This window comes from Aulonocara sp. 'chitande type north' Nkhata Bay, linkage group LG19 (assembly GCF_057382095.1).
Source record: "Aulonocara sp. 'chitande type north' Nkhata Bay isolate Kocher_YH1m ecotype deep benthic linkage group LG19, A_spYH_male_GT1.1, whole genome shotgun sequence".
In the NCBI taxonomy this organism is placed as follows: Eukaryota; Metazoa; Chordata; class Actinopteri; order Cichliformes; family Cichlidae; genus Aulonocara; species Aulonocara sp. 'chitande type north' Nkhata Bay.
This window is the reverse complement of record NC_141362.1, coordinates 14,792,247-14,819,274: the sequence shown is the minus strand read 5'-3', so window position 1 is coordinate 14,819,274 and position 27,028 is coordinate 14,792,247. Positions and strand designations below refer to the sequence as shown.

Sequence of the window (27,028 nt, the reverse complement as noted above, 5' to 3'; positions counted from 1 at the left end):
GAAATGCTACACTGCAGAGAGTGATCATTTGTGTAAATGGAGTATTAGAGGATAGATTCATTAAAACAAGTCTAACATAATTTAATTTCTGAAAGAGGAGATTGCATCTGTGATTCAGTGTCTGCGGCATGCAGGTGTGGAGTTTGCTGCATGGCTATAACAGAAAAATGTCTGTAACGCACTTAATCGAGGCTGTGTTACTTTAACACCACAATCTAACAGGAGATGTTATTGAGGGTAGTTTAGTTTTCCCACTATAGTACTATTCTCACATAGTGTTTCTTTCAATGTCCTTCTGCTCCATTAAAGACTTAAAAGACCTGGGTGACCTTCAATTTCCAGCTTCTGAATTCAGCTAAAACTGAGGATATTGTACTCTGTATTAAAACTGTTAGAAATATGGGGTCTAACCAGACACGTACTCTGGATGGCATCATCTTGGCCTCCAGTAACACTGTGAGGAATCTTGGAGTCGTTTTTGACCAAATATGTCCTCTAATGTGTATATTAAACAAATATGTAAGATGCTTTCTTGCATGTTTGCAGTATCTGTAAAATTAACAACATCCTGTCTCAGACTGACGCTGAAACTAGTTCATGCATGTATAACTTCTAGGCTGGACTACTGTAAATCATTATCATCAGGATGTCCTAAAAACTCCCCGAAAAGCCTTCACTTCATCCAAAATGCTGCAGTGAGAGTACTGACAGGGACTAGAAAGAGAGAGCATTTCTCCCATATTGGCTTCTCTTCATCATTTTAAATCCAGACACACTGACATACAAGGTCTTGAATAATCAGGGCTCATCTCAGCTTAAAGACCCCACAGTACAACTCCTGCATCTAATACACTGTAAACACTGCCATAGTTACACCTTTTGGCACATGCTCTTTTCTACTCTGTAATATTCTTGTCAATGTTCTTGATATTTGAATCATTCTTGAATCTCCTCTGTTGATTTTTGATATTTATAATTGAGTGATTTGTATATATTAGTGCTACTTCTTAAATAAGATAAGATAAAACTTTATTAATCCCTCGTATGTGGGTTCCTCTGGGAAATTTGGTTTCCAAAAGCACAGCACTGACAGAAGTTATAGAACGTGAGCAGAATATTATATATATACACACATACAGAGACATATATAAATAAAATATACGAAAGGGATAAATAGAATAAATAGGAATAAGAATACAAGGGAATTGCACATTTCAAGTATTGAAGTCTATTGCACCGTTGACTATTAACAAAAAGTATTGCACAGTGAAGTGAAGAGAAGAGGCACTACAGCTTAGTTGTCCCCCCTCCTTTGTCCTCCTGTTTCCCCTCTCTTTCCCCTCCAGAGAGGAGTTAAACAGTTTGATGGCGTTTTTAAGTTTATAAGTCTGTTGGTTCTTGTCTTTGGGAGAAGCAACCTGTCACTGAACAGACTCTTCTGGTTGTTTGTGGCCGTGTGCAGAGGATGCCCAGCATTGTCCATAATGTCCAGCAATTTTCTTTAGTGTCCTTTTCTCTGCCACTGTCACCAGAGTGTCCAGCTTCATGCCGACAACAGAGCCAGCCTTCCTGATCAGTTTTTTCAGTCTGGATGAGTCCTCCTTTGCTGTGCTGCTCCCCCAAAAGTATTCCACCAACTACTGACTGGTAAAACATCCTCAGGATCTTCCTGCAGATGTTAAAAGACCTCAGCCTCCTGAGGAAGTACAGTCGGCTTTGGGCTTTTTTTATACAGGTGCTCTGTGTTGCATGACCAGTCCAGTTTGTTGTCCACCCACAGCCCGAGGTACTTGTACTTGTTGACCACCTCCACCTCCTCCCCCTCTATTTGAACCGGCAGTGGACCTTCTCTGGACCTCCCGAAGTCCACAATGTGTAAAATCTGTAACATATTGTATTGTTTTAATACTTTAGTCTGTTACTGTTACTGTGTTGGAGCAACTGTAACCCACATAATTTCCTCAGGGATTAATAAAGTATTCGGATTCTGATTCTGAGTACCGTGTCACCCTTCGCTCTCACACTGCAGGCTTATTTGTGGTTCCTGGGATATTTAAAAGTAGAATGGGAGGCAGAGCCTTCAACTTTCAGGCCCCTCCTGTGTGGAACCAGCTCCCGGTTTTGAAAGTCAATCTCTACTTTAAAGATTATCAAAAAAGAAAGTTTTAATCCTACAGCATATAGCTGGATCAGGTGACCTAGAATCCTCCCTTAGTTACGCTGCAATGTGCTGGGCGCTTCCCAGGATGTTTCTTTACTCACCTTTTTTTTTTTTTTAACTTACTGTGTTTATACACTCCGCATTTAATCATTAGTTTTTTTAACTTCTCTGTCCTTCAAAGTGTGACTTTTGCCATGTGTTTACAAATTGTATTGTATTGAGATTTTACACAGACATTTATTTTGTTCGCAGGATTAATCCTAATGACTATTATGATCTAACTACTAATGTAATAACAGCATAACAACATAACAAAAGCTTTTATGATCCTGTGAAATATCTCAACATCTATGATACAAAACTTTGATCAAATCATGATACTCAAGAGGATGGAGGTATTACGCTGACTTTTCCTCCAATACCTTGAGTGTCATGGTCCTGGGTCGTGTGACCCAGTGTTTTGTGTTTAACCTAATTTTAATGATTATCGTTTATGGTTTGTTTAGGTTCACTAGGTAGTCCAGCCAGTTGTATATATTAAGTCTCCCTTGCCCTTCGTGTGTTTATGTCTGTGTGTCTTGTATTGTCAAGGTCATGCTGTCAGTTATGTCATCTCCCCTGTACTACGTCTCCCGGGTCATGTGTCATGTCTCATCTCCATGTTTCCTGTTTTACTTTGAAAGCCTGTATTCACTGTCAGTGTATTCAGTTTCACTCCTCCTGTCCTGTCGTTAAGTTCATGTGTGTCAGCTGTGTTCCCATGTGTGGCCACTTCCCCTGATCATCCCTCATGTGTATTTAGTCTCTGTGTTTCATACAGTCTGGGTCGCGTCGTCTGTGTTCCCACCCCCTGTGTTCCGTATCTCCAGCCATAGCCGTTCCATAGTTTATGTCCAGTTTAGGTTTCTGTTGAGTTATACTCTTATGCTGCCCTCACTCTGGTTTGTTCCTTTTCATCAGCCATAATAAAAGGCTCACTTTTGTTTAATCCACTCCTGTATCTTCGCTTGTGTTCGCACCTGGGTCCACCACACACATTTCCGCACGGTCTGCCTCCGCAGATCATGACATTGAGATGAGATGAAGATTTGTCATTTTGACAGAAAAATCATATTAATTACTATTTTGTTTGCATTTGGATTCCCAAATTCCACTGTGTCTCCTAACTTGGTGTTTGAGAATATGTTTCACTCCTGCGGTTTGCTTAGAAATCCAAACATCACCTAGGTAAGTGTGAACATGAGTAGTGTCAAGGTTGAAATTATGCAGGCTGAAGCTGTGAAACAGTGCTCTCGCCCAGTTATTATAGCCAAAGTAAAGTGCAGCTTTTTCCTTCATGGTGATGCTCTTAGGAGTGTATACAGTACATACTGCACTAAATGCATTAAATGTCTGCAAAGGACAAAATAATGTGAAGCAGTGAAGACCCATTTGTTTCCCCTTGTGTTACTTGAATTGCTTGATATGATGGGTTCGATATATTCTTCCTGACAGAATGGCAGTGTGTTACTAATTAAGTCCACACAAATAGACGTATTGAAGCTGTTGCAGATCCAAGGCCTTCTAAAATTGACTCCATCACTCTCAGTTTGGTCCTTAATCCAATGGACAAGAATCTGTTCAAACATTATAGTAAATGTTCAAACATTATAGTAAATGTTTCGTTTTGGATTGTTTTGGCATTGTCATGCGTGGTTTTACTTTTGATTCAAATGTTGTACAACAGTAATACAAAGGCAAAACTGCCATTGCTTTTATAAAAGTTTCCAACTTCAGAGCAAAGTTATGGTTGGAGTTCAAGAGCAATTCCTTATCCAGTCTCAGTGAAGCTTTTAATTCCAGCATGTATAGTTCAAAGATAAAAAGGGAAGGAATTCAGAAAATCATCGTTCTTCAGTTAGTTTTAATGCAGGTAGATGAATTCATTTTAACAGCATGTGCAACCTGAACATATGTTTGGCTTATTAATGACTGATATGCTGAAATAAACTGACCTTCACCCCTGAGATTTCTCAGGATTTCTCATGGGGAAGTCCCGGTTAAAATTAGTGACCTTAATGCTAATGCTGTAGTAGAATACAAATTTGAGACCAAAAGTTTAACTGAAGCCTGAATTTTCAAAACTTCTGAAATCAGCTAGATTGTTCTACTAGATCAGATTCAGCACTCCATGGTTCTATAAGAACAAGGTTTATTGATAAACTGTTAATGTTATATTTATGGGTCCGAGTAACACTAAAACTAGGAGCGTCAGTTCTTAAAATGTGTATATATAACATTGTACTGCCAAAAAATAAAATCAGGAAATAATAATAAATCAACTTCATTCTTTTTTGCCTTTGCTTGTTTGTATGATGTTATACACTCCAGCCAATTTTTGCAAAATAAGAGATAGTAGATTGAACTAATATCAAAAAATCCCCAACTTTTTAGATTATCTGCAACTTAAGTTAGAAGTGATGTCTTTTTGTAATGATAGTCTGATGTTAAAATATCTTTAGGTTTCTGCAGTTCCCTAGTTTTTCTTGTCTCAAGTGAATGGAAAAATTCAGCTTTACAGCACCAACAATGCTGACATATGATTATGTTTTTATTTTGTTTGTTTGTTTGTTTGTTTTTAACAGTGGTACGTAAACAAAATAAAATCCAAGTTATCTTTAAGTTAAAGTGACCACTTCCTTAAGGAATTCTGTTTTCATAGCATATGTAACCTGGGTGGTGCCTGTACAAAATCAATGCAATTTTAGTGTCAGTGGGATATGAAAAAGATATAAACCTGTGGATATCCAGTGCTTAAACGACAAGATCAGGGCTTGAGGTTAGATTGTGAGCATTCATATATAACCGGCTTCTCTCTCACACACACACTTTAAAATCTCACTGTAATTATCATGCTTCTCTCAAACACAGTCTCTGCATAATCCCTTCTCTCGTGGACTTATGTGAATTAATTTCTAATATAACAGAATAAAAATGTAAGTTAAGCTTATGTTTTCATGGACTTCCTGAGATATTCTTGAACAAACACCACTGGCAGCTTCATCGGCCAGATTTGCTATGGAATGAGGTGAAACCAAAGCAATAAAGGGCATTTATGTGGGGTGTATCCTCCTTTTTTTCTCAAAATTGCAAAGCTCTGGCAGACACACAGTGTGATAAGAGAGTGATACATGTAGAACTGAAGCACGGCTCTTCAGCAAAGACCATTAAGTGTGCACAATATTACAAAAGCCCTGTAATGTAGAACTTGGACATCTTTTGTAGATCGCTTTCTTTCTACTACTTTCCAAGTGTGCCACTTTTGAAACATCCTCTCTAGGCAGGACAATTACCATAAAATAAGAGTTAGTTATTCCACTTTTAAAAGATATGGGGAAAATGAAAGCTGTGAAAAATTTGCTACTGAAATTTCCTACTGCAAAACTAAGATCACTTCACGTGCTTTACTCAATTTGTTGGAGCTGAATGAGAGTCTGTCACTAGAGTAAATATCCCATAAAACACCCCAGTAACAGTTTATTATTTTTAATGTGTTCTCCAGTTAAATAACTTGAACCTGTCACAATATATAGACATTTGACATTTTGTATTTAGCATAGTTAACACAAGAAAATGACCATGATAAGTGTTTTGAAAGAAATATTAATTTTAAATTATCCCTCAATAAATACAGAGTCCAAACTGAGCACTAGGACTATAACTATCAGTTGTTTTTCAATTCAACTTATTAATCGTCATAAATTGTGGAAAAAAAAATATCCATAAACATTTTCCAGAGTTCAGAGTGAGCTCTTAAAAGTAATTTATGCAACATGACACGTGAAGCATTAAAAATTCAGGATATGCGTATTGATGTTATAAAATAATCTACACCTTCCCTTATATTCCTTGTTATGGTGAGTCTGAAAACATGTGCACATATAAACCTGAACCCAACTCTAAAGATCTGTTGGAAAAGTTTCCTGCACTGTTGAGAGATGTCTCAGTGTGTTCAGTATAGAGATAATAAAGAACAATGGATTTTTAGTGAGAACAGTGTGCAGACAGTATATTCTACATCATCTCTGCTGGATTTCAGTATCTAAACAAAACAGTGTTGGTTTTAGCCTGACCACCATGCATTTTGGAGTTCATCCAGTGGCTTTGAAGGCGGTTTTATGCACCCGCAGGTCAGAGAATTTGTCACAAACCATAGAACCATGTAATCTGTTCACAGAATTTTCTTACCAAGCCTGAGCTGTAAGCCTGCCTGCAACACTTCCATTGCCTATTTACGTGCAAAGAGGGTGTGCTTGTTTACTGAGTGTAGACAGTTCATGTGTGGTGGATGTGTCTGACACTGCCAACGCTTATAGTCTCCAGAGCTCCAGTGACAGAATCACTTCCAGTAATTTATAAGGTCAAATTAAAACATGTATCCTTATATGTTTTACTTCTGTTCAATTCTGTGAAAAGAAAACAGATCAAATAAATTTAAGAACTACTTAGTGAAGTTACGATAATTACACATTTGAACACTTGAGTCTCAAGGCAATTTAATGGAAATTTAAATGTTTTTACTAAAGGATTATCATTTACATGTGCAACCACAATATTTGGACATCAACTCACAGCTCACACACAGGTTATTCTAATGTGTGATGGACAGAAAGGAAATTGAAAGTGTTGTTGTCACTGGTTGGCTGTAAACTCAGTTCAAGAAAGCTCGCATTCATATCCAAGACAAAGTGATCCAGTTTTAGTGAAATCTGACTGCTACTGTTACTGAGAGGTGACGGAGAAGCGTAAAGCTACATAACCAAAAGTAAATTCTCTCTCATTTTAATTTCTGAAACTCTAGGAACCAAAGGTAAGCAGGCATTTGGAGAAAGTTGTCTATAGGGATAATATGGTATTATGACTTATGTCTTTAAATTATGATGGAACCTGATTATTCAGGATTTTGTATATAAATTTCATTTTTAATTTAACTCAAATTTGCTGTCGTTCGAGTCACAGTTAATGGTGTTTTAGATCAACTAAAAGCTTGTTTTATTCAATCCAATGCAATTTTATTTAAACAGCACCAAACCACAGCAGCAGTTGCTTCAAGGTTCTTTTAGGTAACCTGATGATAGAGCAACAATGACTGAGGCTCGAAGTAAAAGTATTTCGAAGTATTTCTTTTTTTGTTTTCAGCTACACTCTGAGGGAAGATGTTCCTCATTTTGGCAATATTATACAAAAAAAGAGCCCAAAAATATTTTTAATGTCAGAATAAAAGTGCACATCCTGGTCAAAACGGCCTCCAATGTTCCTGCAGTGCTGCAGGTAAAGTAATGCCCATCCAGAGTAAACTTCATGTTAGACACAATCTTTCAGTGGTTTTCAGGATCAAATAGAGTAAATTTAATCCTTAAAAAGTAGAAAACTTTTAGATTTTCTTTTTAAATAACACTGCATAACAGATGCTATAAAATGTATAATTTGTGTGCTCTAAAAGAAAAATCCTTTTTTGGCATACTTTGGTAAGGTATAAGTTCTGATCATTAAGGACTTTGTATGTGAAAAAAGGGGATTTAAAATTCAATTCTAAATGAAGGGTAGGGGGCAAAATATGAGAGACAGATATTACTTTATTAAATTTCAGGCTTCATGTCTTTAGGACATGCCTTTACTTTAACCAGTTATGTTATGTGGTATCAAGGATAAAAAGAACTGGGTAATATCTACACATGAATGGAAACATATCTTCTAATTGCATTGCTTATAGGAAGCATATATAACATGAAAAGTATCACTTGGAATCCTGGATCAGAGGCCATGAAAGCATCATCAGACTTCACTAATGCTGTTTCTCTGCTTTGATATCCTGACTGAAACTTTTTAAATGAACCATGTCTTGGCAAATTTTCACATTTGTTACAATTATTTTTAAATCCATCCATCCATCCATTCGCTTCCGCTTATCCTTTTCAGGGTCGCTGGGGACGCTGGAGCCTATCCCAGCTGTCATAGGGCGAGAGGCAGGGGTACACCCTGGACAGGTCGCCAGTCTGTCGCAGGGCCAACACACAGGGACAGACAACCATTCGCACTCACATTCACACCTAGTGACAATTTGGATTATCCAATTAACCTATCCCCACAAGCTGCATGTCTTTGGACAGTGGGAGGAAAGTTTTAGTAAGTAAAGGTGAATGCTTGGACATGAATTGAGCTGCGGTTTGGGGAAGGCCTCGAAGGGGACTGGCAACGAGTTAAAGAATTGAGAGCAAGGAGGGAGGGAGGGTGAGGCACGTAAATGAGAATGAACAGTTTGCAGAACTGGGGGGAACCTATATCAGAGCGTGTTTGGAGGCGTGGTCCCGCTCCTGAAATTCCGAAACATAATCTCCAATTAATATGGGTGTTAATTAATGGTGAGACAGTGTGGTAGAGATGTATGGCGTTATTTTTGTTCCACTATTCTGAGCACATGTAAAAAAAAAATTGAGCGCACGTAAAAAAAAAAATGCAGGTGCAAGAGTTTATTTTGAGCGAAGAAAAGCTAATTTGAGTGAACAAAATTCATTGCTGCATGCAAAAAATGTATTTCAGTGTTTGCTATTATACACACACACACACACACACACACACACACACACACACACACACACACACACACACACACACAATAGCAGCCAGTGTTGGGGAGTAACGGAATACATGTACCGCCGTTACGTATTTAAAATACAAAATATGAGTAACTGTATTCCGTTACAGTTACCGTTTAAAAAGGTGGTATTCAGAATACAGTTACTTTGTTGAAATAAATGGATTACACTGCGGTACTTTCCTGTTTCATTTTGTCGTGGGTGAGGACTGTTTGGGTTTTGTTTGACAGCTACGTTCTTTTGTTCCAGGCGGCAGCGTTACGGTTGCCATGGTTACAGGGCGACGCTCTCTCTCTCTGCGACTGTGTCTTTCCTGGGTGAGAGAGCGCCTTTTCGTTGTTGTTGTTGTGCTAAGCTAAGAGGCAGAATGCTACAAGCATAGCTCTAAAGAATGTAGCCTGATGGGCAGTGTAGTCCGTGTTGCAGGGAGAATGGACTGCCACACGTTATGGGTCTGTGAGCACGAGGAGGGAGAAAAAGGGGAGTGGAAAAGTACGAGATGTCATCGAGGAAAAACGGGAGCTGGAAGCATGTAAATATAATAATAACCACTTCAGCCAAGAAGAGTGCCTGACGAGCCCAGTTGTAAGTAAGCTATTAAGACTCGACTGTACACTGTGTTCGTGTTTTCCTCCGAAACAATAAGTTCCGTTGCAGCAGCCTTTCAACGCCTCTCTCTGTCTCTCGCTAGCAAAGTTGACCCACACAACAAAGTAAAGCTATTTTTCGGCTACGAGCCCGACAGGGACCCCGCCGTATTAGTCAGAGGTCCCTTTACTACGGTTCAGAGTCGCGGACCTTCAGTAATAGTAATAAATCACAGCAATAGCACATTCACGTTGTTGTAAAAAGCATGATAATATGTTAAGTAATCCAAAGTATTCAGAATACGTTACTGTCATTGAGTAACGTAACGGAATACGTTACAGAATACATTTTGGGGCATGTATTCTGTATTCTGTAATGGAATACATTTTAAAAGTAACCTTCCCAACACTGATAGCAGCCCCTGTCACTCAGTTTTTGCATTTGCGCTCGCTCGCAATGTGTTGCTCGTGCTCTCAACATTTCTGCCTGTGCGCGCTCAACTCTTTCTGTACACCGTTATATTTGTGCCACAAAACCAGCCAATCACGGACTTGGATGCAAAAAAAATCTGATTGGCTGTTTTGGTCTCCAATCAGCTCGAAATGACGAAATGCAATATCCCAGAATCCATTTCGTCCAAAACTCAAACGAGGCAGTAGCGGAGGAACACAGAGTGGCGGAGTTTGAAATATTACTCTTTCTGGGTCACAAAATAAACTTTTAAGATATTTGATTCAGGTGTGTTGACCCAGGGTGAGATCTTAAACCTGCAGGACACTGGCCCTCGAGGCCTGGAGTTGGACACCCCGTCTTACTGCAATCTTTTAAACCTTCTCTTTCACTCTTACTACAATCCATGTGTCTTTCCCTCTCTTCTGCACCGTCCTTTGCTCTGGATAGTTGATTCCAGGTATTTAAACTCACCACCTTCTTGCAGCTTTACTGTTACAACTGTCTCCTTCTCAGTCACACACATGTAGCCTGTGTTACTTCTACTGATTTTCATTTCTTTTCTCTCCAGTGCATACCTCCACCTCTCTAGGCTCTCTTCCACCTGCTTCTTACTCTCACAGTAAATCACAATGTCTCCATCTCATAGTCCACAAACACTCCCGCCTGACCTAATCTATCAGCCTGCCCATCACCACTGCAAACAAGAAGCTCAGAGCAGATGCCTTATGTAATCCCACACACATGTTGAGCCCATCTGTCATTGCTACTGCACACCTCGCCACTGTCTAGTTGTCCACATGCATGTACATATCCGGCACCACCCTCACATACTTTTCTCACAATCCTGACTTTTTCAGCATTGTTCCTCTCTTGGCATCCTATCATATGCTTTCTCTAGATCCACAAAGACTCAGTGCAACTCCTGACCTTTTCTACACATCTGCATCAACACTCTCAAAGCAAACATTGTGTTTGTAGAGCTCTTTCGCAGCACGAAGCCACACTGCTGCTCATTGACCTTCCAACAAGATTTGTCTGTCATTATTTTCTCCCTTAATGTAGCTAGAGAAACTCTTTCCCGTATTTTTATAATATGGCTCATCAAATTTATCCCCCTGTAGTTACTACAGTTTTGCACATCACCTTTGCTCTTGACAATCAGTATCAGTAGACTTCATCTCCATTCCTCTGGCTTCCTCCCACTCTCTAACATTAGGTTAAATAACCAGGTTTAAAAGTCCACCTTCATATATCAACAGGCAGTCCACTCATCTTATTCATAGCTCCTTGCCAACTGTACTACATCCATCCCTCCTCTTTCGCTCTTTGACTTTCCACATTTATTAGCTCCTCAAAATACTCTTTCCATCTTCTCAACACATTCTCTTCACTTGTTAGTACATTTCCATCTCTTCCTTTACTCCATTACTCTGACCTGCTGCACATCCTACCCAACTGCCACAAGTCCTTTTAATAATCTTACTGTATTTATTTTTTATCATAAGATCCTTTATGATGGCCTGGATGTCTAACTCGATGCTTTGTGTTTCCGTGAGTGGTGCAAAATCTATTTGAAATGTCAGTGTGCTGTTGATATACTGTGGTCTCCATTAAATGAGCCAGGCTTAGTCATTTAATGGAGTGATAATGAATTTATTTATTTTTCCTCTGCTACCTTTACTAGAATTAGGGTAGACTGCTCTTTACACAGAACTTGTCTTGTGTTGTAAAAAAATTTTTTAAAGTGTTTTAAGCTTTTCTAGGTGTCACTACGGGTGAAGAGAAGAGTGCATATAAGAGACAAAAAATCTATTAAATGTTTCTTTGTTGAATCACTCTCTTTGACTGACGGCACAATATGGAAGCCGTTTTTTGTGAAGAACTTTATATAAAAATGTCAAAGTGACATTTTATTGCATCCTTAATGTGTTCCTTTAGTGTAAAATTGTGAATAAATAAAAAGACAGCTTCAGACATGTCGTCATCCTGCACTCAGCTTATTTAATCTGGGATGCTGTTTATTCTCGACCACAAATGTGTCTGAGCATAGACTCTACATCCCCATTTGTGTGTGTGTGTTTGTGAGAAAGCAACTACACAAGCAGATGAATAATTTATTAGCCCTTCCAGTAAGATTTGTCTGTCATTATTTTCTCCCTGTAACAGAATCTTATACATAAATGGTCCTTGCACATAACCACTGACTAATTATTTTTTGCTTTATGTATTTATGATTAAACCTTTTAGCAAGTTTCCTGCTTTCCTAAGTTGCATCTGATGCTGTTTAAATAACTCTCAAAGTTCAACATATTAGTTTAAAGCAATGCATTCATTTCAATTAATTGCTTTCTTGGGAAAAGTGCAAGTTTTAGTCTTCTCTTTGGGGATCTGCTATTTTGTCATATTTATACTATTTAAGTCTCCAAATCTGGGCAATTTGTTGTTTTTGTTTTCAATGCATTCAAATTTGTTTAAGAAGAAGAATTTCAAAATACCTTATAATCCGGGTCCAGACAAATCTACAAATGACCACATCCTAAGTCAGATATTAAGAATGATCATTTATAGGGCTTTAAATCTCCTGGGAATGTAGCCACTGTACTGTGGGTGAGGCTGTGCTCAGATTGTGTGACACCCCCAGGGAGTTGCACAGCATTTATAAATTATTCAGGTAAGACAACAGTGACAAAGAAATCAAATTTCCTGGAATATAAGACATAAGCCAGAAGACCATGTTTTGGATCGAAGTCTAGGTGTCTTACCTTGAGTTCAGCTTATTATTTATAGACTCTGTACTGATAGTCGCAGGTGGTTTTCAGTTTACGCCTGCACAGACTGTATATCAATACTCTTTTCTTTTTGTCCCAAGACAGACATGACCATATTTGAAGAAGAAGGAAGAGTGCTAAGTCATCTTCTGATACTAACTCCGGTATCAAGGCCTTCAAATTGCATCACATATCTGCTACTTTTTGCATGAGCCTTAAGATAATAAAATGGGTGAGTTTGTACCAATTTTTTATTTGTAACATTAATACTATTAGCATCAGCTAGGAGAAGCTAATATTCAGAGGTACAGGCCTGTAAAGGTGTTCATTTTTGCTCTAAAGCTTTGAATTTTAACCTGCAAGTCAAAGGGGAGGTGCCAATGTGACATGAATGGTTGTCTCTCTCTTTGTGTTAGCCCTACAACAGCCTGGTGGACTGTCCACGGTGTAACTTGATATTTCCATTTTCTCTGTTGCAAAACATTCTTATTGCTTCTGTTTCTACTAACATGATTCAAGACTTGGGAAATTGCTGCTTGAAATTAAAAAAAAGTCATAAATTGCATCAATTTCATATCTAGCATTTTTTTTTTTTTTTTTTTGGCCTGTCCCGTTTGGCTCTTTTGCCATCAGAATTGTTGTCTAAAGGCAAAGAAAGATGCCCAACGGATTTACTTTACCAAACTGACCATCCCAGCCTTGCCGTAATGGTCCATTTGATTCACCTTTTATTGTTTATTTTATTTTCACTTACTGAATACGGGACAGACTTGACTGGGGGAAAGAAGGGGAGAAAGAAAGAGGGAAAGAGAAACAGCTGAGAAGAGGGACGGGCGAGAAGGGCAAAAGACAAAAACCAACAGAACGGGCAGAGAAAAAAAAATGCATATATCAATCACCTGGATCACCTGCTGAGAAAGAAAAAAGAAAACAAGCAGAAGAGAACAAGAGTAATAGAATAAACAACATCACAATGATATATGGGAATATGACAGTAAATACTAAATATTAAACATTATTGTGCAGCACATAAGATCAACAGAACACAGTGTGCTTTGAGGTAGGAGCCATGGGCTCCTTTGATCAGCTCCATCACCTAGTGGGGGTGGGGGGTCATAGTTTGGTCCCGCCTTCACTGTTGTGATTGGTGTGGGGGTAGGGACAGGCTTAGGGCGTCGGGGGGTTCCCCGGAGGCATCTTCCTTGGGGGGCTCAACCCGGGGTAGCGGTCATGTCCGGTTAGGGGCTCTGTTGGCTCTCAGGTGACTGTTTCCTCGCGGCTGCGTGCAGCGGGGCTAGGGGAGGGTCTGTGCTGACGGACGTGGGTTACTGACCTGGTAGCCTGGCTGCCCCTGGGTGGGTCCGGGATGGGCGTGAGGTTCTGGGGGCGCTCCGTCTCTGGGCTGGGACCCGGACCGGGCCTCGGGGGCTTGGGTCCTGGTTGGTGTGTTGCCGGGGTTGTGGGCGGGTGGGTGCATGGGGGCCCAGCCCTGGAGCAGGGTGCCGCCGGTGCGTCGAGCCACCTGGGGGGCTCTTCAACTGGTGGGGGAGATTGTCACATCTTGCAGGAGCTTTCCTCTCCTCAGGAGCTCCCTCTGCAGGAGGGGGAGATACAGGAGAGGTGGAGGAAGATCTCAGCCTGGGTGTTTATTGTCTTATGTAGTCTGGAAGATGAGTGGATGGTGGGGTGGGTGCAGTTTTCTCTGTGGTGGGGTTGGGTGGACTGTCCCGGGCTCTGTGGGGCCGGGCGGCGCTGCTGCACTGGGCCCGGTCTGGATGGGCCTGGGCCCCCTTTCCCTGGCGGGTCGCGGAGTATGGGGGTGCCTACTGGGGTCAGCGGGGGAGCTGGCCCCAGGGAGGGGTCACTTGCCCCTCCCTTCCTTCCCTCCCCATCTCCAGCTGCCTCCCTCTTCCCGCTCCACCACAACCACCCACACATGCAGGGCCTTGGAGTAGGGGTATGTCACCAGGGTGCAGAGGAGGCTACCCCCCCCCCGCTCTGTCCCCTTCTGGCTGCCTCTGCCTCAATTTTATCCCACAACTTAGACATTCACATTACTCACACTCTCATTACACATACATATAGGATCTTGGGGGTGGGCACGATACACGGTCTAAAGTACCATCAGGGTGTACACCCCACCCCTGGCATCGTTGCCCACCTCTCAATTTTAAATACACGTAGACATTGAGGGCTAGCAGGAGGGACCATGCGCTTACCTGCTGCTCTCTGGCAGGTAGCTCCAAGCCCTCCTGGGTTTTAAATGCACCTTAGAACACACATGCATCAACATTACAATGAGCGGGTGGAGGGAGGTTTGGAGTCTTCTCTCACCCCCATTCTCTGCGACCTGCTGGAGCAGGGGGGCTAGGACTAGGAGGAGGAGTTGGCCGTCCGACTGCGGTCTGGAGTGTGGAGCCTTCCTGCTGCTGCGGAGTCGGGGCGGTCTGCCTCCCCCCACCGCAGGGAAAAGGGAAACACCACCTGGGTCTGGGTGCAGTTCCCCCCTCCAGGGGCGGGGGCACCTAGACCCGGTTTGTAGAGTACGCTTGGGGAGTGTGATCAAGTGTACAACGTCTCTTTATGTCTGTCTCCACGTTGGTTGAGTGTGGAGTAAGTGCATATGAGAGCATGAGGGTGGGAATGGATGTTTGTATCTGTGTGTGCCTGTATGTCTGTGTCTATATGTCAGGTTGGGTGTCAGGCGCCACCTCTCTGGGGACATCTCAGGCCCTCCAAGGTTTGGAGGCCTATCTCCCCCTACCACCACTTCCCCTGCCAGTGGCGGACCCCCTCAGACATCGGTGCGTTGGTGGTTCTTTGTGTCCGGGGATGGGCGTCCAGGTACACACCGGCTCACTCCTTGGCGGCCGCTTATCGGGGCCTGGAGCCTGGGGCTCGCTCGGGCCACTTCGGAGGTGGGGTGCCCCCGGCCTCTCGGCCTGGGGCTCGGTCACTCAGGCGCAGCTGGCTGCCGGCGGAGCTCACGGGCGCGTCACTGCAACTCCCCCTGGCTTCTGCTCCGCGGCTGCTGAGTGAGCCCTCATCTGGGACTCTCCTCAGCTCTTTCCGGGACAGTGGCGCAGCTGCCCCTCTGTTGGTCTTCCTTGGTCTCTTGTGTTCTGGGGGCCTCTGGATGTCTGGAGTTTTGATCTCCTCCACACCTGCTTCACGCCCTGGAGGATGGGGCTGTGGCCCCCCCACACCCTCTAGCAGATTATTACATGAAGGAACCTTTTAAAAAACAAAAAACAAGCGCGTCCATGCTCACAGGTGTACACACGGGTGATCACACCCACAAACTACACCATATCTAGCATTATTAAAACTTTACATTTTCAGTCTTGCTGAATTTATTTGAACCAAGTTTATTAAAGATGCTCTGCTCTGACCTGCTGTTTAGACTTAATGAGGATGTGTGCGGTGGGGAGACCCATGTAAGGCAGGATTATCAACCTGGCAAAGCTGGCAACGTGCCCACGGCAACAGGACTCCAGGGACCACGAAAGCCGCAGGCTTACTTTTTGAAAATTTGTTTGATATGTATACTCCACTAAAGCACAAGCTCCACTGTGATGATAAGAGCCTCAAGGTAGAACCTGATGTACTCTCCTCATCTGGAGTAAAATGTCAAAATTTGTAGTTTTAAAACATGTAGTTAGTTTAGTGATATTACTATTCTTAAATGTCAAATCTGGTGTTCGGTAGAATTTAGGAACTGAAATATGCTTGCTGCACACTAAGAGGATGCAAAGAAGAGGAGGAAGACCTCATATGTCACATGGTTGTTGGTGCCAAGACGGGCTGAGGACTTCAGAGCTTGCTGATCTACTGGAATTGCTCCACACAAGCATCTGTAGGGTTTACAGAGAATGATCTGAAAAAGAGAAAAGGTTCAGTGAGCACAGTCATCTGGGTGAATTTGTCTTGTTGTCAGAGGTCACAGTATCTTCCATTCTCCAATTTTGGACAGAGAAATAAATACCATCGCCTAGAATAAACCAATAACTACAGCTGCAAGCTGTCAAGATGATTTCTTTCTGGTGTAAAAGTGAAAGTTTAAAATATGATTCTATGAGGACTGACTGACGTTTGGAGAAAGACTCGAGTAGCTATTTGAGGAACTTAATTTGAAGCTTTATTTTTCGTCACTGCTTAGTCGTCAGCATGTAAGAATCTATTAGAATATAGCTCAACATTGGTGGACACAAAATCATGAATTTGCCCACTTTCACAGAAAGTATGTGTTACTTCTCTTTATAAATCAGGTTGCTTTAGCCACCACCTCAGCCGACCCGACATGGATAGAACTCTGATGTAGGAGCGAGGCTTATTTGTTGCAATATGCCCCCACATTATCAGTCACAGAACAGGTTTGTGTGTGTGTGTGTGTAAAGCCAAGAGTATTATTGACAGGCTGGATTTGGCTCTGAGACAAAGACAGAATTCAAAGGCTTTAGAGTCAAAGTGCTAGCCAGGGTGGGATTTAGGAGAGGAGGACAGAGTGAAGATGGGCGGTTTGGAAGAAGGGAGGAAGGTGAAGGTTGGTTTATGTATTATTTTTAGACTTAGGAGGACATGAATCGGTCACGAGGACATGCAGAGGCAATCTTGGTCAGGTGAATAAATATGTTTGTTTGTTTTTTTACTAATTTGAGATGCTGAGAAAATGCCAGAAATACAAAAACTGAAAAGTGATACACAGCTGTCTGTATGCTGTTAATTAAAATGAGCATAACGTTAAGCCAGAAAATGCAAAATAAAGTTGTGAGATCTGACTCAGATGCTTCTACCTGTGAACTTCTCGCCCACCACTTCAGTACCCATCTGTGCTGTCACTGTAGGGGTGGGAGAGTGACTGATCTCTCCCTGCTGGTTTTTATTTTATTTGTTATTATTACTATTTTTCTCTCTTATTTTTGACTGCAAAACAAAGCCAACAACAAAACCTTAAAATATTATTGTTTGACACTGTATACATTTTCATGTTTGAGGTTTGAATTGTCTGAAACCCCCAAAAAGTAGGAAAGCTGTAAATATTCACACAAACAGACACACAGAGTTGACTTTCCCACACAGAAACTTCTTGTGATGTTTTTTTTTCTGTGTCTGGTGTAGAATCCAGAAATTCTAGGAAGTATAAAATGAAGGTCGGGAAGAGTTCAGTGTTTTTATAAAAGTGTTGTCATGACCAGGTTTCTTGACATTCTGGTGTAGAAATACACTTTCAGGAGGAAATACTTGAGATCAAGTAGAAGAGAAATGTTAAAACACATGTTAAAACCTCACAAAAATGTCCTAAAATTTCCGTGAAAGCTGACAGGGACAAAAAGGTGAGAGCATATTTCTCCTATTTTGGCTTCCCTTCATTGACTTCCTGTTAAATCCAGAATTGAATTCAAAATCTTGCTTCTCACATACAAGGTCTTAAACAATCAGGCCCGATCTTATTTTAATGACCTTTATTGTCACGGTCCTGGGTCTGTGACCCAGTGTGTTGAGTTGAGTTGTTTATTATTTATTTGTGCATTATTGCTGTCTATGTTTTGGTTTTGTATTTCCAGATCCTAGGTTTTGGTCCCCTTGCCCCTCGTGTTACTCTGTGCTCCTCCTTCTGTGTGTAGTCATCCCTGCCTGTGTTTTCCCTCTGTTCCAGTTTAGTCAGGTCTCTGTGTAAAGCCCGTGTCTTTGCATGTGCGTTGAGTTTCCTGTCTTATTGTGAAGGTCCATGTCTTATGTCAGTGTATTTAGTTTGCATCCTCTCTGTCTCATCATGTCAATTAGGTTCAGCCGTGTCTCCCTCCTGTGTGCAGTTTCCTCATTTCCCTATGTGTATTTATAGTGTGTGTTCTCTTGTGCTCGTCACTGGTCTGTCTATGTTACCTCCCTCTGTTATTCCGTGTCTCACCCAGGCGTTATCCTGCATATCACCCCGGAAGTCATGGTATCAGGTTTCTTTAGTGAGTTCTTCCCAGTTAGGTTATTTCTTAATTCCTGTCCTCGCCACCTCTGTGTCACTCTGTATTTCACCTTGTGTCAATAAAGCTCACCCTTCTCATCTAAGTCAGTGCCTGCATTTTTTGGGTCCTTCTCTCACTCAACGCAGCTTGCCTCGCTAGCCGTGACAAGTACCATATCACCCCATTAGAGTTCTTCGCTTTTGCGCTGCTGGCTTACTTGTTGTTTCTACAGGGAGTGCAGAATTATTAGGCAAATGAGTATTTTGTCCACATCATCCTCTTCATGCATGTTGTCTTACTCCAAGCTGTATAGGCTCGAAAGCCTACTACCAATTAAGCATATTAGGTGATGTGCATCTCTGTAATGAGAAGGGGTGTGGTCTAATGACATCAACACCCTATATCAGCTGTGCATAATTATTAGGCAACGTCCTTTCCTTTGGCAAAATGGGTCAAAAGAAGGACTTGACAGGCTCAGAAAAGTCAAAAATAGTGAGATATCTTGCAGAGGGATGCAGCAGTCTCAAAATTGCAAAGCTTCTGAAGCGTGATCATCGAACAATCAAGCGTTTCATTCAAAATAGTCAACAGGGTCGCAAGAAGCGTGTGGAAAAACCAAGGCGCCAAATAACTGCCCATGAACTGAGAAAAGTCAAGCGTGCAGCTGCCAAGATGCCACTTGCCACCAGTTTGGCCATATTTCAGAGCTGCAACATCACTGGAGTGCCCAAAAGCACAAGGTGTGCAATACTCAGAGACATGGCCAAGGTAAGAAAGGCTGAAAGACGACCACCACTGAACAAGACACACAAGCTGAAACGTCAAGACTGGGCCAAGAAATATCTCAAGACTGATTTTTCTAAGGTTTTATGGACTGATGATATGAGAGTGAGTCTTGATGGGCCAGATGGATGGGCCCGTGGCTGGATTGGTAAAGGGCAGAGAGCTCCAGTCCGACTCAGACGCCAGCAAGGTGGAGGTGGAGTACTGGTTTGGGCTGGTATCATCAAAGATGAGCTTGTGGGGCCTTTTCGGGTTGAGGATGGAGTCAAGCTCAACTCCCAGTCCTACTGCCAGTTTCTGGAAGACACATTCTTCAAGCAGTGGTACAGGAAGAAGTCTGCATCCTTCAAGAAAAACATGATTTTCATGCAGGACAATGCTCCATCACACACGTCCAAGTACTCCACAGCGTGGCTGGCAAGAAAGGGTATAAAAGAAGAAAAACTAATGACATGGCCTCCTTGTTCACCTGATCTGAACCCCACTGAGAACCTGTGGTCCATCATCAAATGTGAGATTTACAAGGAGGGAAAACAGTACACCTCTCTGAACAGTGTCTGGGAGGCTGTGGTTGCTGCTGCACGCAATGTTGATGGTGAACAGATCAAAACACTGACAGAATCCATGAATGGCAGGCTTTTGAGTGTCCTTGCAAAGAAAGGTGGCTATATTGGTCGCTGATTTGTTTTTGTTTTGTTTTTGAATGTCAGAAATGTATATTTGTGAATGTGGAGATGTTATATTGGTTTCACTGGTAAAAATAAATAATTGAAATGGGTATATATTTGTTTTTTGTTAAGTTGCCTAATAATTATGCACAGTAATAGTCACCTGCACACACAGATATCCCCCTAAAATAGCTAAAACTAAAAACAAACTAAAAACTTCTTCCAAAAACATTCAGCTTTGATATTAATGAGTTTTTTGGGTTCATTGAGAACATGGTTGTTGTTCAATAATAAAATTATTCCTCAAAAATACAACTTGCCTAATAATTCTGCACTCCCTGTAGAGTATTTGAAAGAATGGGGGGGAGGGCCTTCAGTTTTCAGGGTCCTCTTCGATAGAACCAGTTTCCAGTTTGGATTCAGGAGACAGACATTATCTCTACTTTTAAGATTAGACTTAAAACTTTCCTTTTTGCTAAAGCGCATAGTTAGGGCTGGACCAGGTGACCATGAATTCTCTCTTAGTTATGCTGCAATAGGTGTAGGCTGCCGGGGGATTCCCATGATACACTGAGTATTTCTTCTTCAGTCACCTTTCTCACTCACTATGTGTTAAAAGACCTCTCTGCATTATTATTAATCTCTGGCTCTCTTTTATCCTGTCTTCCTTCTCTCTCCCCAGACTCTTCCTGAGCATGGTTCTGCTGGAGGTTTCTTCCAGTTAAAAGGGAGTTTTTCCTTCCCACTGTCGCCAAAGTGCTTGCTCATATGGGGTCATATGATTATTGGGTTTTTTCTCTGTATGTATTATTGTAGGATCTACCTTACAATATAAAGCACCTTGAGGCAATTGTTGTTGTGATTTGTGCTGTATAAATAAAACTGAACTGAATGTAAAACATATGATCGTCCAGTTCTAATGGTTTGTTCTTTCACAGGGAGAATTGTATGCTACTGTTTGGGAACAAACTCATCTGGTATGGCATGTAAATGATTTTTTTTGCCACCGTTTCCTCTTATGCTAGATGTGTCAGCTGATATGCAACACCAAAGAAAGATTTAAAGAGTACAGGCTCTATTCCTAATTTACAACTCTCTTATATATAGTAAAACACTGCTTGGATCAAGACAGGATATAAGAGCAGGCTGTTTGATCTTCTTAAGGCTGCAAATAATTCTTCATGTCTCTGGCTTAATGTTTGGGTGCTTTGTATTGATTATCCTGTCCAAAACCCTGACTCATATTGCTTAAATGCAATCCCAAACATGCGAAGAACCTGAAGCATGTGTCACTTTAGCATGCACACCTCGCCTCTCTCTTATTCAACGAATGCCTGCTCTTAGAGCCAAATATTTAATGTTGTAATGTTGTGTCCAGAACATTTGCTGTTTTGTGACCCCCATTTCACTTCAGTTGAATATTGTTTATATAACACCAGTTTACAATAACAGTTATATCTGGGTTTTTATTCCATGGCTGCATAGCAAAAAAAGGAGGAAGAAATCTCTTTCAGAGACATGCTAAGGAATGGATAGCCATCTGCTCTGATTAGTTGTAGATTAGTTGGGGTGAGGGGAAAGCAGAGGGGAAAGAAGAGGATGCTGAAAGGTCCAGGTTGCTGGGGTTAGGAACTGCTGATATGGACCAAGAGAGGACGAAGAGGTTAAAGGCGTGAAATAGTGGCATATAAATATAAGGGGAGTGAAGGAAAAGAGTAGATGTGCTCGGTGCATTAAAAAATTCCCCCTGCAGGCTGAGCCTATAGCAGCATAACTATGGGGTGGTTCAGGGTCATCAGATCCAGCCCTAACTAGATTTTATTCTGTCAGGTAAGTCCTTAAGCTTTGCTGCTCTTTAATATGAATTGCTTTATAGCTGCACATCTTTTTTTAAAGTCCACTTCTGACCAGCTTTCTCTGGTGTCCTGATATTTTCTGCTGCCTCTGAGCTCATGGAAAGTTTTTAAAGGAAAGGAAATTCACCAAATTTCACCAAGTTTCTTCAGCCCATCACTGTTTTCTCATTTCTGCAGAAACATCTAAGGGGCACATAGAGAAACGTCTGTCCTTGTCCAGGCCTTGCTAAAGAATAATGTAAATTCTTCAGAAACCTTTTCAGCTTTGTTCCTCATAAATGGCTGCTACTATAATTCAATCTAAAGATTACACATTTGTTCAGTGATAACTGCTGGCTGCTCCTGTTAACCTGAAACAGCTACATTATAGACTAAGTGAATATTTTTTATCTCCAAATTTTAAGTGGTATATTTCACCTGTGGAAGCTGCCAGTCATAAAGCTTAAAATATGTATCAAGAAATTCTCACCAACATCTCAAACTCTATTGTGCAGTATGGCCCCAAAGGCTTTGATTGTTATTTGGTATTATGCATGCCAAGTTAAGCTGTTAATTTTGAAGTGTAGTTTTGTTGTGTTGTCTTGCACAGCTGCTGTACAGACTGTGAAGTTCCTCACAGCCACACGTACCACAAGGAGACAGGAAGCAATGAAAAATTACTGTAATTCTGTGAATTGTGAAGAAGCAATAGTACAACACAAAGTGTGTGAAACAGGCAAGTGTAATATCCACATAGATTTTCCATTTGAATAAAAAAAAAAAGAGCATTAGCACGTGGTTGAGAAAGTGGAATATTTATTTTCTTAAGAGAAAATATTTTGTAAGGAGACAGAATCTTGATCCAGCTGGCGGTGTGGCATAAGAGGTTATGTATTAACTTCAAGGGTACCAGAATAGATGCTGTTAGGCAGCAGGGAGTAACCACTTGCTGCTTAAAGACCAAAGAAGCCTTTTAAATTACATTTTTTTTCTCTGCCTAGCTAATAAAACATAGAAGAAAAGATACTATACTGACATTTTACAACAATAATATTTCCATTTGAGTTTTCATAATACACAAGCTAAAATTCAGGCAACATTTTTAAATGTATTTTGCCTGCTAACTTCTATTGCCCATAATCAAATGTCCAACATTAGTGACATTACCATTAAAAATGCTAAATATGGCATTAAGTAACAAATCTGCAACAAAAGCATTCTGTTCCTGCATGACAAAAAAATCACTTCTATGATAATATTAGCTAAAATATAATATTAGAGCTATTAGTTTCCCTCAGCAACCAGATGCATATAGACACTCTTGAATAGAAATGAAGTAGTGTAAATAAATGTATACTTCCTAATGTGTAATGTTCCTAATGTGCTTTACAATATAAAATAAGACACAACAATTAAAATGGTATAAATAGATATAAGTAAAAGAAAGCCAGCACAGATAGGATTTAAGCTTCTTTTTGAGGTATCAACAGTGTCCACAACCTTCGAAGCACAATCCCCTTTTTGTCTTTAACCTGGACTAAGGTACCACCAGCAAGTATTAATCGATTGACCTCAAAGACCTCGGAATCACGAATGGATGTAGAAGTTCTCTAATACGTGGAGACATCTGACCACAAACAGCTCTAAAGCCTTTACCAGAATCTTATATTGAACTGTAAACATCATGGGGAGCCAGTGTAAAGAGGACAGAGCTGGGATCACGTGGGACCTTTAGAGGAACTGGTGAGAAGCTTTGCAGCAGCATTCAGGACCGTCTGTAATCACAATCAGGCTGTAACAAAATGTTAAACAAGCATATGTAAAATACCACAACACCTCCAAATATTATGACGGATTTCCCACTTTCGAGTTTTGTACCGACTTTATAATCAGTTTCATTCTTTAGCACACTGTGATTGCTTGTCCCTGCTCAGGGTTTTGTGAGTGTGATATCAAAATAACCTTTATATTAAAAAAAAACATTTTTACATTATGATATTCTAATTATAAATTTGCACTCACTTTTCTGACAATCCGTCACAACAAAGAAAGTGAGAATGTTGAATGTTCTCTCAGCTGCCTTCTGCTTGTACAAAAACACTCGTGGGCCTTTCACCAAACATCAAAAACGTATTATTCTCTTTTATTTTTATTTTTTTTAGCTTAGCGCTTGGTGAACAATATATAAAATATAAAAAAAAAAACATAGCTTGAAACATTCAGTGCCAAATGCATGAAATAGCAATAAGATTACAGACTAGACAAAAATAAGTTAGTTCAACAAAAATAAGTCATAATCTAAGTAGGACACTTGCTGTCTGATTAGTTGGTACAGACGTGACTGGTCTGCACACTTTCAGCTTTAGTTCAAGATGTTTAGTTCACAAAAGCAAAATTTAAACATTGCAGCCATTTCTATAAATATTTCCTATTTATTTCCATTTTTAATACTTAAATGTAAATGCGTTGTTCCATCTATTGAGATGCTCTCCCAGGCCGTTACTGCAGCCACGTTTAGTTGCAGCTAATTTGGAGTCGCTCTGCTTTCGGTATCTGAAAACCATGCTCTATCTTGTTGAGATCAGTTAACTAACTTGGTCACATTTTTTTGCCCTGAGAAACTTCTGCTACTTATATCAGTAGTAGTCACATCATCAATAAACACTAGTAACCCTGTTCCAGTGACAGACACACATGTCTGTCCCATTGCCTCCACCATATTTGACAGATGATGTGACATGCTGCTGATCATTAGCTGTTTTTTTTTTTCTGGGAAAATGTTGTCTGTCCTTCCTGTTCTTGAATGCAACCAGTTATTTGCACCTTGCTGTAAACCCTCTGTATTTCCATACATGAAGGTATCTCATGATTGTTGACTTTGAAAGTCACAGGACCACTAACCTTCTCAGGAGTATTCTTGACTTGGTTAACTGATGTGGAAGATCACAGAAATCTTGCCTTACTTGTCTTCTCTGGTATTCCAGAGGCATCTGCTGTGCCTCAAGGATACATAGCGCTAAATGCAAACATAACGAAAGAAAGCTTTAATTTCAAGTTGAAAAAATAACAATAAATGTGTAAAACTGACACCAAATCCAAACTGGTGAAAGAAAACTGTTACTTTGACTGTACTGAACATTTAGCTGTCTTTTAAATAAACACCACACAGATCAAACTAATTCCTAAATCACAGATGTTGTGTGGAAGCTCTTCAAGGGAGTTTTTTAATTGAGTTCATTTTTATTTCTTCAATATGTGCAATTACGGTGTGATACAAACATAATAAATTCAATAGCTACTTATCATCATAACTGAAAAACAATGTGATTTTTTTCTAGATAGTTATATCACCTCAAATTGTGTACAAATATAGTTTTGCCATTGCAAGAGTAAATTCAAATACTTCTGGAGGGTATAGTTCAACTTTCTCTAGTATATCTGGACTCGAAATTTTCCCAAATTAAAAGACCTGCATCTATGTATAGCCACTACTTTGTCAGCCTGGTTATTGCAGTAATCACATTATTTTAATGATTCGTGTCATTGTTAGTTAGGAGAAAAAAAAGGAACATATATTTTTAACTACAACAAAAAATTATCGAGAGATTCTGAATAGCCATCTGTGGTCTTCCCCAATTGTTTGTAAATGGCTGCTGCTGGTGTTAACTATAGAGAATAGGGCAAATGTGTCCTATAGTCAACATGTGGTTCAATTTAATGCAAAATATCAACTTTTCCTGATTTAATTTTTTTGCCACAGAAACACTGTTGCATGTAGTTTCAAGGCACTTCACTGTAAATTGGCTGTTTGACTCCCAAATAGTTACAGGATTCTGAAGTTGGAGGAGTGGTTCCCAGTTTAAACCACATCAGACAGTAACAATCAGACACATTTCATTGAATTTGCTTTTTTGTACTTTCTTTTGAATATCAAGAAGCAGAGTTTTAAAAAAAAATGATGAAGAACATTTACAGTATGTATTGAGCTGAGATGATGTTGTAGTTTTCAGAGCTTCACTAACAATATAGAAACAGTTCAGCTCCTGTGACTGTTGCTCCACTGAGGATTCAACGTCATGACAAGCGAAGGAAGATGAGAACAGAATACAGACAATCCAGACTTTACCCCTTGGTAAAGGGGGTCTCATTAGTTTGTAAGAGCTTCGTTTTTCTGGTTAGCACTATCTATTTCTAGCGTCTGTGTCAGAGAGAGATGGCCAGAAAAGGAAGCTGAATTAGGAAAAAAAAAAACACAGCAAATTAAAGGAGAAAAGTAAAGGTGGATGCAGACAGAACACCTGCTGGTTTGCTCTGAGCTATAGGTCAGTTTTAGGTCTCTCAATTTTTTACTACCTGTCTGCTGGCTATAGTTTGACTGGCAGGATCCGCTCTCCCTGGAACATCACCTGCCCTTAACTTGTCTGACACATATTTGTACTTCTTTCATGTGTATTCTTTGTAACCACAAAGTTTATTTCATTACGTATCCCGTTACCCTAACACAAATCATCACCAATAAATATCCAGCCATAACCCTAACCTGAGACGAAGTCAGACCTCTGTCATTTCAAGGTATGTAAAAAAGTAAGGGTGAATTGCCTTCTTCTCAAGGTCAAAGACTCAAAATGGTCCTCACAAAGGCAAGAAAAATATACACACACGTCTATAACAGTATGTCTTCCAAGCTTTGGTATTTTCTTTAATACCAGATACCTGAAGGCTCTTACAGTTTTCTTTCTCATTTTCCCTGGCCTTTTTTCCAATCCGAATTTAAATTGCAAAAAGTTTAAAAATAAATAAATAAAAGGACAATGACAATGTGATGTCATTTTCACTTTAAATCCTGCTGGATTCAGTTGAGGGTCAAGTAAGGTAAAGCTAGGAGAGTAAAAGTAACAATTTAAATGGGCATTGTAATGATCACTTCATTAACCTTCAAAGATATTTAAAATGCAATCGCTGAAAAAAAGCTATAATGAGTAAGGCAAGGTTATAAGTATGTCAAGTGGTTGTGCTCTTAATAACTTGTTCTAGTACATCAAGTCTGGTGCTTTAAAAGCCCATATAGCCTGTATTTATTAATAAATAGGGGCTCAATCAATTTGCCTCCGTAACTCCCTTCTATAGTAAATCTACAGTGATGAAAGTTTGAGTTGTCAACTTTTAATGGTTCATGC

General features: G+C 40.4%; 1 protein-coding gene across 3 annotated transcripts; it reads right to left on the bottom strand.

Moving 5' to 3' along the window:
• Positions 1–15,377: 15,377 nt before the first annotated feature.
• On the bottom strand, positions 15,378–24,870 carry LOC147306708 (uncharacterized). 3 transcript variants are annotated; one of them, XM_086275545.1, is made up of 4 exons: positions 24,753–24,870; positions 16,375–16,482; positions 15,998–16,222; positions 15,378–15,839 (listed from the first exon to the last, which is right to left on the bottom strand). In XM_086275545.1, exons 3-4 carry the CDS (start codon positions 16,040–16,042, stop codon positions 15,480–15,482), a joined length of 405 nt encoding a protein of 134 aa, XP_086131671.1. In that variant the 5' UTR covers positions 16,043–16,222; positions 16,375–16,482; positions 24,753–24,870; the 3' UTR covers positions 15,378–15,479. The 3 variants fall into 3 exon arrangements, 2 of the variants coding, with proteins under 2 accessions (XP_086131671.1, XP_086131670.1); XR_015126450.1 differs by lacking the exon at positions 15,998–16,222; XM_086275544.1 differs by having other exon boundaries at positions 15,998–16,482.
• Positions 24,871–27,028: the final 2,158 nt, after the last annotated feature.